Source organism: Periophthalmus magnuspinnatus, chromosome 7 (assembly GCF_009829125.3).
Source record: "Periophthalmus magnuspinnatus isolate fPerMag1 chromosome 7, fPerMag1.2.pri, whole genome shotgun sequence".
In the NCBI taxonomy this organism is placed as follows: Eukaryota; Metazoa; Chordata; class Actinopteri; order Gobiiformes; family Gobiidae; genus Periophthalmus; species Periophthalmus magnuspinnatus.
In genome coordinates this window covers 7,470,190-7,484,466 of record NC_047132.1, presented here as the reverse complement: position 1 = coordinate 7,484,466, position 14,277 = coordinate 7,470,190, and the positions used below count along the sequence as shown (strand labels likewise).

The following is a 14,277-nucleotide window of genomic DNA, read 5'->3' as shown; positions in this document are numbered from 1 at the left end:
TACTAGATTTTTGCAGTGATTTGTGTCAAATAACTCCACTTAGCTGCAAATTGTGCTGAAAGTTTGTCCTCATCCTAAACATTTACTCCTGCTTAAAAACGCACTAAAAGCGACAGAAGCCCCAACACAAAATTGTCTTGCTGCTTTGATATTCTAATGCCAAAAGCTGTTACGTTTATTCCATGGCCATGTGCACAGGAAGTGGAGGCAGCGTATGGCACTGTTTTGTGGACAGCTGGTGTTATGGTGATGGTGGAGCATGATAAGAGCAACAATCCATCCCATCCACACACACCCATAGCCTGTGCTTCTGTAGCCCAGAGGAAGGTGACCGAAGTGGGGAAGGAGCCAGGGTCAGGTCCTGTGGGTAGTCGTTACAAAGGCAGTTTTATGGAGCTCTGTGATTGAGCTCTCACACTTCACTGGGCATATGCCTTCTACTCACAAATGGGAGCCAGTGCTAGACGTTTTTAATTGTGAATAATAGGGCTGGGGTGGTCGATAAGGACAAAAATGAATGTCTATTTTTATTAGGCCTATTACCTGAGCACTATATTACTATTGCCAGTAACGTTTTTCAATTTTAAATGTAGGAGTCCTGGCATGATTGCTATACCGGACATCTGATTTAACCTAGGATTAATAAACTACCTACCTACCTACCTACCTACCTACTTACCTGTCTGCCTGTCTATCTATCTATCTATCTATCTATCTATCTATCTATCTATCTATCTATCTATCTATCTATCTATCTATCTATCTATCTATCTATCTGTCTATTTATGTATGTATACTAGCAATGAACTAGAGCTCTGATGTGGGGTTTTTCATGGCTTATTGGTTAGAAACTAGACTCAATATTGATTATCTTCCCCAAATTATGTAATTTAACCATTCAAACCAGACAAACCAGATACATTGTTTGTGGTAAAAACACAAACAATGCTGTTTGTCCAATGTCTTGTGTTAAAATAAAGGTTTGCGTGTATTTTTTAGGCAGTTGTTTGGCCAAACAAAATCTTCTTAAGCCTGTGCTTAAGACTTAATGCCGACAGCTTAAAAGTTCAGATACAGATACATCAGTCTATTTCTACCATGATCACAAAATTTGCTAAATCGAATAAATGCAAGATAGATGAGTTAAATGCTATACTGTGGAATCTTACATAGTTATCTTTAATTTGTCTGATTTTTACAGTAAGTCTTTTTAATGTTATTTCAGTTGTGTTTCAGCATTTTGCTTTGTCGTTTTAATATTACTTTAATATTTTGTTGTGGCTCATTTACTTCAAATTTGTTCATAAAAAAAGCATTTCACTCATCCACTTCACATCTTGATGGAAAAAACTCACAGTTTGGTGTAAATTGCCGCTGTAATTATGGCCTGGTGTCTCATGTGAAGTGATTTTATGCCGTTCTTATTCGTAAATTAGTTAAATCAGATTAATGTGTGCAGCTGAAGACTGAAGACTGGTATGGATCCTCCAGGCACGGCTCTGAGACTCTGCAAATGAAGCAGCACTAATATCCCCTCCGCTCCCCTATCCACATACATTTATATATTATTTATTTTAACTTTTGAAAGTGCTTATGACAGTTTTTGTGTCTTTGTAATTATTATTTGTATGTTACTTGGCGTATCAATCAAGTTGAAAAAGTAATTTGAAAATTACATAAAATTGAGCTGGGTTCTAAAAATGCATCCATCCATCTCTCTTGTAATAATAATGAAATGTAAATCTCATACATACATTCATACTGTATCTGTGTGTGTTGTGTTCAGGACCTGGGCAGCTCAGACGGTCCACCGAGGAACTGGAAAGGCATAGGCATTGCGATGGTGGTGATCCTCGCTGTGATGTCTCTGGTCATTCTCTCTGTCATCCTCCTCACTCCAGGTAAGAACGTGCCACGAATAATGATTCATGTTTCTTTTAAATACAACTTTGCATCAAAGAAGGCATATTGTGCTTTTTACAGGTAATTAGTATCAAATTATATATATATATATAACTTATATTATATATAAGTTATTAAGTATATTATAGGTGTATAATGTTCATTGTAAACCAAAATATTCATCTAAAACAGCTTAATAATAGAAATGAGACTTTTGACTGTTCAAAACTGCAGAACTGATTGGCCCGACCTTTTCATAACTGCATTTCATCGTAACAAGCAGCGGATTATCATTCTATTTTTGAAAAGTAGTGTATAGCATGTGACATTTTAGCAAATATATGACCCAGAGTCTGAATTTTTCAAATAGTCTTAACTAATTTCAGGGATTTGGGCAGAGATAGGGAGTAGGTGAAAACATGATTTTTCTGAACACTCAAGCTTCAAGTGCAAAATTGCAGAACAATACAGAATAACAAATGCATGATCATCTTTTTAATCTACAGCAGATCATTTAGAGATGTTTGTATGGCCATTTTTGTATAACTCAGCAATATCTCCACTATTTAAAGATGTTGAGATATTAGCCATAAACCAGGTCAAACTGCATTTTCTCATTTAATCTCTTTTCAAGTTAGTTTTATGATGATTATATATGTTTTGATTTGTTTTTATTGTGGTTTTAATGTTTGTGGACAAATTGTGCTGTATAAATAAACTTGCCTTGCTTTGCCTGTTGCTTTACCAGTTCTTTACTTCAATTTCAAACTATAGAACCCATTGACACCACATGAATTCAAACTATTGTTAGTCATATAAATGGGCCAGACTGTGAATCAGCAGAGACACTGTAAAGAAAAACGACATCTATATTGAATAAAAGATATCACAGGTCCTTCATCCCCAGGCTGTGTAACTCATCCCATGTGTTCAATAACATTCTATTGTCAATATCTGCTATGTCTGAAGTACTGTGGAAATATATTTAATTGTATTTTCGTGATGTAATTCTGGGTTCAGTGTTCATTTTAAACTTGCCAGAGAGTTTGAGAAAGGACTGAAATATGAACTGATAAACAAATACAAGAATTACATTTCAGAACATGTTTCTGAAGAACAATTAAACTGCAGGGGTAATTTTACAGGAACTTGTTCATTTATACTATCTTCCTTTTTTGTATTAAGAGCAGCCTTAACAAGTGAATTACTCCTGTGAAGAGGTGAATGACGTTCTGTTAGCTACAAGACTATACAAATTAAAAATCTAAATTGCAGTTTGTCTGGAAAACTGTATTTAAAATTTTACTTATTCCATCCTCTTATATTTGCATTGTTTTTGTGTGTACAGATGAGTCCCACCTGTTACTGCGCTCCCACCTGACCATGGAGGACATTGAGAGTGAAGAGTTCAAAGTTCATGACCCCTCAGTGGTATGGCTGAATGGTATGGATCAGTGTCTAAGTAAAAGGGTTTTCCTATTTCGTATATTCACAAACACATTTCCTGTTATAATTGGTTCTGTTATTTATTTGTCTTCTATGACATCCCTGTTTTCATCTATAATTCATGCAGGGGAAAGTTGTTTTCAACTTAAAATGCAAATGAGAAGACGTTCTTTTCATTTAATTTATCAATATGACAATATGACAACTAACATGAAGTTTATTTTGTTTGTTTGCCAAAAATACTGCAATATGAACTGTGTAGGCATATTTTCTATTAGTGGGAAAAATGGGCAGGCAAGATAAAATAAGATGGGCAATGTAATTAATCCCACGTCTCCATTGTAATTAAATCATAATTGTTTATCTGGTCATTTTAAACATTTTAAGATGAGAGTACAAATGTTGATTGTTTTGAATAAGGGCCTTCGACCAAATAGCTCATGCAGTTCAATATGACTCCATCACATAGGACTTATCTCAGGCCTGTAAATTTCAGAGAGAGCTTCATACTATAGAACTGACTGACAAACTACATTGACTAGATTAGAAAAAAGGGGAATGTTATATTGGGCAATTTGTTGGAACATTTGCCTTGCAGCTAAAGTTTTTATTTCTTTATTTTACTGGTATTTTCACAATTTTGTTACATAAACAACTAATACAGCAAATCACAGGCAACACTACAGATCATTTAGGTTAGACAGTAGATTAGGTAATGAGAAGTCATGATTACAATTAGTCATCCCATCATTAGCTTTAACAATTAGCAATTAAAAACATGCATATTTTTTTTTACTAAAAAGTGACACACTTTGGCTTTAATTAAAGATTCTTGGTCCTACCTACTACTACCTAAAATATATATATTTTCAAAGTATTTTTTCTAACACCATTAATACGATCTGTATAAACACCAGATAATATGTGAATAACCACTAACTAACATACCAATTACACCTAATAACAGTTAATAGGTGTCACCAAAGTTTGATTTGAATAACTTTCAAACTGTCTTTAGATAATGAAGTCGGGCTGCGCACCAGAGAAGGCCATGTGTTATCATTCAGTCTGAACAGCAACATCACCACCGCTCTGCTGGACAACTGCTCCCTGGTGAGTTATTACACCCACACAAACAGGTCCACATATCGATCGCTTCATATTTACACACGAGCACAGCCATTGACTGGTGGATAGAGAGGTGCTTACAGAGGCTGAGGCTGCAGATAAATACAAGAGTTGCCAAGTCGGCTTCTTTATAGCGACTTTTTTATTTTTGGTAAAGTCACTTGCGAATTTTAACAGCTGAGAGTCCTGAGATATAATTTCAATAATTTTCCTTGTGGATCAATAAAGTGCATCAAAGTCTAAGTCCAATAACCTTAACCTTTATCTGTTTACTTCATGGGGACAGTGCATATTGTAACAGTAACACTGTAACAGTTACAGTGTAAATCATTTCATGCTAGACACGTGACCTATACACCCCCTGCGGCCATATTGGATTTAATCCTAATGTAAACAAATCCAAAGGAAATGCATAAACTGCTCAGATATCAGAACAGTCTTGTCTTTACTGTCAGCTGTGGTGTCAGGAATAACAAACATCTAACAGCGGTACAGCTGCATTTTAAAGCCCAAATTTGGCTTTGTTATAGCAAGTTATGCATAATATGTTAATCAAAATGTATGATTAACATATAGATCAAACATAATGGACTCTAAGAAATGTTTTAACAACTGAAACATGGCTGTAATCTGTGTGTATGGTAATAGTGCTGCTCTAAATGTTAATGAAGTTTTAGGTGATTTTGAGCTTTTAGTGCTTACATTGGTAACACTCTCTGCCCATTAAGTCTGCGTAAATCCAATGGAAATGACATTTGATAGATTCAGTATTGCCTGACTGCCCTGTTAGTTAGCAGAAACCGATATGCCTCATTATAGCAAAAGTGCTATTTTCCATCTGTTGTTCTGAGACAGGTAACACAGAAAACAATTACAAAACATTACAAAACCAAAGATAATGTTCCTGTTAGAGAAATTCCATTTCTGTGCTATACTGATGGCACTCACTGCCAGCTAAATCCTTGTTATTTTAGCTTGCATCATCAGAGGTATAATACTCCCTACAATGGAACCATAGCCAGACTGGACTGTACTAGACTATAATAGACAACACTATGACAATGTTTTGAGGGTTCATGTCTCTGGGTGCAGGGTCCCATAAGATGGCGGCAAATAAACTTCTCCTGCGTTAGAACTTCAGCGTCATGCTTCTTCTCTATAATTAAAAAGGCTACTACAATTTATTCTACAACAGTTCTATTTCACGTTAATAGACCCAATATTAACAAGTATAACTTGTTAATGTTTTAAATATTGTGAGCCTCAATCACATTTTTCGGAAAATACAAAAATAAACTGCCCATGTCAATAAGGTGATTGGGGAGGTTTGTATTTTTTTGGATGTAAAAGTCTTTCTGATTGGCTAAAGAAAAGCAAAACTAATTGTGGGCAAAACTTGCTATGAGGCTTCTTATATGTTAATAATGTTAAATATATGATTACAAATATTTGCATCTCAGCGCTTGTACAGCAGAGACACACAACGTTTAGCTATTTGCTTTTTTGGGGGCTTATTTTTATATAGCTTGTTTTAGGCTTTTTTCTCTTGGTCGCTTGTTGCTCCCTGAAAATCACATGACAACCCTGATAAAAACAGATTTGCCAAGGTGACAGTCTACTCAGTCTACCCCCCACCCTCCCACACACACATATATAGACACACACACACACACACATATAGTACACACAATCTGGCTGCTCCATAGGCCTAGCATGTTCCTTCAAAGAGAATTTTCAGAGCGGGGGCTTCATTTTGTACAGCGCCGCAGCACGACACATCTGACTTATATGGGTCACACGGAGGAGCTCATATCGGGCCCGCGCTGTCAGGTTGGGAACAAGTCTCTCGTCTCTGCTTTGATCGGGTGCGACGTTTCGGATGTTGTTCAAATGTTCTTCTGGAAATCTGTGTTCTTCTGTAGTATTCAGATACAGATGTAGTAACACGCCCTAATGTACATGGGGACATACATTTGATGGTGGTGTAATCAAGCAACAGGTTCTACTTTGATTAACTGATTCACAATTATAAATCAAAGGTCAATGTGCCATCCTAAGGTTCAGAATGTTTTTCTTGTTTACCTTTGTGAATGATTAATAGTTGAACAATGTCAAATAATTCTGTCAATATTGCTTTTAAAAACATTTGTGTTAAGTGCTCTACATAACTTTTCTGGTGGTTTCCATTGAGATGTTATTGCTTTGCTGGAAATGTTCCACAGTATAATTCAATTACAAGTATTTTATTGCTAAAAATACCATAAAAAACATGAATTCTTATTGTGAGCAGGGGTCTCCTTTAATCCATAGATTAATAAGGTCAATGCCATACTGTGGAACATTCCAGTCAAAGCTACAGCATCACCATGAAGACAAGCAAGAGGCCTCTCTACTAGAGAAATACACACCACACCTTTAAATTTCTGAATTCAATCACTGCCTCGTTCAGTCACAGTATTTGTTTGGTTACAGAAAGCAGGGCAGCTGGTTTGCCCTATGACCCCTTGTGACAGGAATCTTTCTTCTTTACCATAATACAAAAAGCATGCAAGTCAGGTCTGCCAATAGTTGCAGTAGCTCAGGGCAAATCTGAACTATGCAGTATTGTTGTATGAAAACAAAGCCCTTAAAAGACACTTTTTAGACACAGTTTTAAAGAGATGGGTTTTCAGTGCAGTTCAGTACTCAGTACTATATGAACTAAATACAGTTTGTTATATAAAGCATCCTTATAGAAATCCAACAGTATACATCTACTTATCCTTCATTATCCTCCCTCTTTCCCAGGACCTGTCTAAGACCAGATTCCAGGTTTCTGCAGACATGAGGTTTGTCCTGTTGGCGTATGACATCCGACCGGTGAGTCTTTTCTTTTGTGTTATATTTACTCCCAATTACCTCACAAAAGGACTTAAGCAGCCACTACCTGCAGAGAACAGGACCCATAGCCCATTAATTATCCTCCACTATCAAAGCTTTGTATGTGGTTGAGGCTTGTGGTGTCACTGTTAAACTACTGTGACAGGCATTTTAATCAAAGAAGCAACAAAGGAGCAGTGAGCCAGAGACGACAAAAAGGAGGAGGTAGAGAGCGAGTGCCAATTGTGCTACTGCTGCAGTCTACAGCTTTGTAATGCAGCCTGCCAAGTGACTGGGAACATATGGGGAGTTGAATATTAAAGCTGGCTCACAGTGGTGGTGGTTAGGACTGCTAGTGCTTAATATCGCCAAATTATCACATTACCAGCAAGGGCAATAGCCATAAAGAAAGAAAGTGAATGTATTGCAATTTTGTAATTCTTATCCGATTAAAGTAGATTTTTACAAAGCTTAAAAAGCGTTTTGCATTTTAAAAAAGATCCGTACCATTTAACATGCATCTAATTCAGCCTTTTGTTGGTCCTGGTTAAGTTGTTTTTCTGTTTGTATAATGACTAGTGCAGGGCGTAGTACATTTTGTATTTTAATATCCCTTGTTGAATCTAGCATGTGAAAATTATATATTAAGTTACTTCCAAACTATGGTTAAATGCTATGATCTGTGTGAGGTATTAGGACTGTAACGGAAGAACAAACAGTACTTTTTTTCTATCGTACATTTTAGGCAACTTAAAGGTGCACCATGTGAATTTTCTGCTGGGGGTACACGCTTGTTCGCTTCCATGGAGATGTTATCTCCTCATCTTGGTCTTAAAATGTTCGTATTAACCCGCTCTACATGATCCTGGTGTGTTTATTTTGTTATTGTGTCTGTAACTCAAGATATCAACATTAATAAGAGACATATCCAGCACCTTCTTTCCATGAGGTTGCTCCTACCAGCGTTAGCAACAGGTTTGATTGACAGCATTGCTAAGCGCCTACCGTAACGTAGGCATTGCCTTTAACAGCACTCTGGATTGGCTCTTTGGTTGCTATGATACTCACAGCTGGAATTCCTAATATGGAACTTAGCTCCAGATTCACCCCTATAACTGCTAATCTTGATGAGCTTCATTTGACTGGAGCTGAATGCTATGGGTGACATCACACTCCCTTAGTCCACTTCTTTATACAGTCTATGGTTACACAGTATGATATTAAACTTATCAGACTTACATTTATTCAATTATGGGTATTTTTGATGCTAAAAGTGATATCTCTGTGAAGAAAAAACAAACGTTCCTCCATTGATTATAAAAGTAACAAGATCTTGATAGAAAAGACTTAAAGATGAAGGTATTTTTCATCAAAATCAGAAATTGTTCACCCTTTAATAAAGTTGTTTCCATTTGTTTGCCTGTCCATACTCCAGATCACCACTTATCTCTAATTAGTTGCCTATCAGTTATATCAACGACTAGTCACATGTAATCCCACCAGTTGTTGCAGCTCTATCTCATTTCTTTCTCACATCATCCAGTCCAATAGTGGTTGTGGTGGTGCTGGGGGATTACTAGAGAAAAGCTCCAACTGATCTGTGCGAAATGGTTGATGACAATGGAATGGAATAAGAGAGGGGAGGAGGGAGGGAAGGAGAGAGGAAGCGGGGCTGGTAATAGCAGGAGAGGGGGGGGTAACACGGGAAGAGGGGGGTGAGATCAAGGCGATGAAGACGAGGTAAAGTTGGTGTAATGAAATCTGCTCGCTGCATCGGAGGGAATTTTAATGAGGATCTGACGAGAATCACAATCGCAGGTGGTTTTGCAGAGCAGGGCTGCAGGACTCTGATCTCTCTCCACTCATTTGGCTGTTTACAAATGGCAGGATAATATGTTGTTGTCATTGTCTCAGGTGGGAGCAGGAGGCACGATTCCTGTATCAATTATATGGTGTTCTCAATGGAAGTATCCACAAGGGAAATACACAAATGTTGAGACTGATTATTCATAGTGACAATGTATAATATTTATCAAACCACACCACAAAATCTTGATTAACTAGAACTAGTTCATTTTAAGCGATTTGTAAAATGCTTTATTATTAGATGCAGACATAACACAGCGGACTCATTTTGACCTCAAGCGCTGCTCATAACTTATCTGTACTGGGGCAAAACTCATTTTGCTCAAATACATGGGGTGAAATTGGGTACAGGCTCTGTTTGTCTCCATGGAGATGTTATTGCTTTGCCTGGAATGTTCCAGAGTAAACATATCTATTTAACTTGAAAAACATGCATTTTTGCTTGTAACTGTAACCTGGTTGTGTCACCTGTATACTTGTTTAATGCCATACTGTGAAACAAGTAATAACTTTACATGGAGGTGGCAAACTCCATCAGAAAAGTTACGTAGTGCTCCTTTAGCTCTACTCTGCAAATCTTAGTTACTGGTAAATAGGGCCTTTTGGCTGATTTCAACCTTTGTTCAATGCTCATTTATAATATTGGATCATACAAACACATTACATGTTCTAAATTTTCACAATTAAGTTTTTTTCTGTTAGTTACTCAGCTTATACATTCAAAATAAATCATTTTGATTGGTAAAATAATCACCATCATTTATTTTAATTTGCATGAAACAGATTTTAGTTCTTGATCTGTAATTGACCAGTATCTTATAATTCTGGTAAAAAAAAAACATCTAATTGGGATTTATGTGACAAACATTGCGATTGCGAATTTGCGTATTATGTTTTAAACTTGCCTTGCTTAGAAGAATTGACAAAAAAATTTAAACATGGAACACAGGAATCACATTTCAGGACATTTTTATACAGATCTAAACTAAAGGGTTAGCCGTTTTTTTACGCATGTTGTTTGTGGAGGAAATTATGGTACTTCAAATATTATAGCCTTTACCAATTGCGTCCATTCAAATTGCGATTTTGATTCAATTACAATTAATCTTGCAGCCCTAATCGAGTCCTTATTTCTGCTCTTATTTTTATGGAGCTTGGGTTTTCCATATAGTTACCAACCCCATGCAGCTTTTCCACTGTGCAAACTCCATCTGCATTAATAAACACTGGCTCTTTCCTCAAAGGGCAGAGCTAGCTTGTGTAATGTCTGATCGCTACGGAAAGTAAATTAAGGGGCGAATGAAACCCCTCAGCACCACATTTTATTTAAATTATCCTACTGTTCATTTCTGACTCATAGTTTTTCTTCAAACTTCCCCTTTTTAATCATTTCATGTTTTGTTCAGATGTAATTAGTCACTGCATACTGTCATTGTTGTTTTAATGAAGTATGAAGTTGTTAACATAAGTTCAACCCGGCACTGAACTTGTCTAATTGCTATTTTGTTGGGAACTGTTGCGTTTTTTGATTAGATTTATAATGTATTGTTTTGATCAAGATTCAGTTCCCAGCTCACATTGTAAACAGCTCCAGGAGTATTAATATTTGAAAGAAGACAGAAATATAAATGGATAATACAGAAAATGCATGCATCACTGAACATGTTTGTAGAGATCTAAACAGTTACCAGATTATGTATAGAACAATACTCCAAGATATCTTCTTAAATTAGCTTTTAAAACTTGCTTATTCCAATCATTCCTAGCTTAATTTTTGAGACAAAAGTGGTTACATTAGGGCTGAACAATTTTGCGCATTTTTTTAACACTTAAACTTGGCTTCATGCATTGGACAGAAGCGCTCGTCTATGGGTTAGCAAGTTTCTTAATAACACAGGAAAGATATTGTTACCTACAGAGGACACAGGAATGTAAAAAAAAAAAGATACCCAGATATTAATCGACAGTAAAACTAGTATCAAAACTAGATACAGAGTTGAACAAGTATCAATAGTGAAAACAATACTTAAATAGGACAACAGTGGACATTTCCTGAATCTTTTTACAATGGTCTGGATATATATCAGGAAAAAAATATAAAACAAAAGGTTATATTAAATAAAGTACAATTATTCAATGTTGAAAATTTCCTTCTGTTGTGTACACTGAGGAGCAGTGAAGTGCCACCCACAATCATGTTTAGGAATTATATCAATATACCAAGTGTGCCTGGTCGACATTTATGTGCTAATTCATTCACCTCTTCTCCCATGGCCCATCTTCTCACTCTCTTCTGCTCTGTCTATCTCAAGGGGAATTTATGCTGAGCAAGGCAGTTTGCAATCGCTTTCAAAAGTGGGGAGGGAATGAGAAAGAGGGAGAGAGAGAGAGAGGAGGAGATAGTGAGAGTCGGGGGGTAGGGTAGAAAGGAGAGAAAAATGTGTTATGCACCATTTGGCCTTAGATACTATATGATGCCCACAGTTGAAATCAATCAGAATAGTTATCAGAGAATGACAGGAGATGCTATGGGGTTGAGAGCACTGCAGTGGTGAGAGATAGGAGAAGAGTGGGAGCAAGTAAAGGGATTTTATATTGCCTTTAAATGCTTCAAGGCAAGCTTTTGTGACCAGCGGGTGAAAATAAATTGGTTTTCATACGAGAGCATGCATTTTGAGGTAAAGGATACGACCACATAGGGACAACTCATCCTTAGGGGCTGTGTCTGTTTGAATTGGTTGGGTTCACATGATATCACGATATTTTATAATCCCCATAGATTAAAATTGAGCTGGAGGACAGGTCAGAATTCTAGTTCAAACTTTTCTCTATCAGTAACACAGGGAAAAAATCAGGTACCAACACTTGAATCTGCCCAATCATAGAACCAATCGCAAATAATGATATGGTTTAACATTTGTGGATTATAAATTTGGATATTTCTTCAAATCTCCCACAGAGTTATATAGGCCCCTGCTCTCCATCTGAAATTATGACATTATTAAACTATAGAAAGTGAACACAGCCTATTAAGCAGAAACAGAGGAGGGTATTTCTCAAAAAGAGAGATAGAAATATATAGTTTGGGACTTAGGGAGGGATGAAGTGTAAGACAATGGAGCATGCCTGCCAAGATTTCTCAGTTTAAAGACAAATAGTGAACGAAGCTCTGCAGCAGTGTTCGCCGATAGGGGTATCAAAGGCTGAAAATGCAAGTGAGAGAAAGGGACAATATACAAAGGAAGCAAGCTATTTTCTAAGCACTGTTTGCTACCCTGCAGTGGAACAATGATATCTACTCTCTCCAGTAGAAAAAGAGCATGTGTAATTGTGTAATTCTTTTGTCACTGCATCTTCATATAGTCTGTGGAATTCTATACGCCAAGAAATAGATCCCCCAGTGTTTACACAGAGTGGGGGAATAGAGTAGGTAATAGGTATAGAAAGATGTTTTGTTGGAGAGAGTGGGAGGGAGGTGCTGCATGTTACTGCTATACATATACTATACAAACATGAAATATGTTGTATGGATAATGGAATAGGGCTGGATAATATTGCAATTTATAAAAAATCTTGGTCTAATCCTTTGATATTTTCACGATCATATTCTATTCTACACTCAAACACAGACACTTTAGTATTCATGTTATGTGTTGCATGTATCGTTAAATGTTCTGGTGTTGTGTACATGTATAACCATCTTTGTCTTTGTGTTGTAAGACCCCCTTGAAAAAGAGATAGATAATTACAAGATATATAGACACTATTGATCCCAAAGGAAATACAAGTTTAGCTGCAGCAACATTTCTACTGCGCTTCACAGTCGCCTTTGTGATTTAATCAAAGGTCTTAGTACAGCTTAACAGGAGCACTGCTCAAGGTAAGGTCAGCAGATCCTATGTCAGGGCGGATTTAGGAGAGTATCAGTCCTCAGGACAACAGTGTCCCTCCTCTGTGTCCTTTGTATCTTCTGAATGATGGATATCAATGGGCCTTCTTTGAATAAATAAATAAATAAATACATTTTGGAAGTTGCCACAACACTATCATTCTGGTTCCATGAGCTTGCATGAGGCTGCTGATCTCGACAGTTAATAATACGTTCTATACAGACTACAAAGTTGTTTTCAAGCCACCCAGGCAATCTGTGCATTGTTGACTTGTTTGTGCACATAAACATTCAACATTTTAACAAATCAACCTACTTTAAATCACATTTTAGCAGTGAGAGCTTTTTCTAGTTCTCAGTTGAAACAAATCACAACTATAACATTTGCAACTTTCTTCTTCTTAATTCTTTCACTGCATCTCTTGCTCTTGTAGTCTGATTTATAATAACCTAAAATCCCTTGATGTTTTCATGGAGCGGGAGCAGCTAGAGATGGCGTTAGTAGAAACACTACAGTAAGAATATTTTTCATCATGATTGCAAAACACTAATCTTAAAAAAAACATTGTGCTATATGAGCTATGTGAGTCTGCTATATAGTTATAATCTATGACACCTGTGGATTATTATGTTATAATTTGGACATTTTAAATCATAATATTGATCTAAAAAGACTAAAAAAAGGCATTGCCCCATGAGAGCTGACGTTGTCGTAAACACCATAACAAAGAGAAGTGAAGTTTTTGACACCACTGATGGATAGCTGCACATCACGCTAGCAAGTAGAGCAAAAAAAGCCAAAATGAATGCGCAGCGCTGCCGAATACTACACATATCACAGATTTTAAGAAAATTAAATTATAGGACCAAGTAAGCACAGAGCACTAGCCGTATACTGGTGGCGGTGCAAAACAGGCTGTGATTGGAGCAATGACGTCTTGAATACAGAAGTATAAAGATGCATGAATCACACTAAATACAACTTCGAGAGGGTAAATGAGAAGGGGAACCAACTGTAGCATGGGTTAAAAGCTCTAAAGAGTCGGTTTAATTTTTTTACTACTTTAATTCTTTCACGGCTTCTCTCACTCTTCGAGGTCAGTCATGATAATTACTATTGACTTATTGTTCAATACATGATAAATGGAACAGTTATTTTGTGGGGTCAATATTTATCATGGGTGCTT

The 14,277-nt window shown here is 36.7% G+C and overlaps 1 protein-coding gene across 1 annotated transcript in view; it reads left to right on the top strand.

The window, feature by feature from the left end:
• The window catches only part of LOC117373240 (inactive dipeptidyl peptidase 10), a 50,853-nt gene that overhangs the window by 10,022 nt on the left and 26,554 nt on the right, over nucleotides 1-14,277 (top strand). The window contains exons 2-5 of the mRNA XM_033969171.2: nucleotides 1,787-1,901; nucleotides 3,251-3,346; nucleotides 4,367-4,461; nucleotides 7,264-7,335. Of these exons, the coding sequence (XP_033825062.1) occupies nucleotides 1,787-1,901; nucleotides 3,251-3,346; nucleotides 4,367-4,461; nucleotides 7,264-7,335 (378 nt within the window). The remainder of the gene's footprint in view (nucleotides 1-1,786; nucleotides 1,902-3,250; nucleotides 3,347-4,366; nucleotides 4,462-7,263; nucleotides 7,336-14,277) is intronic.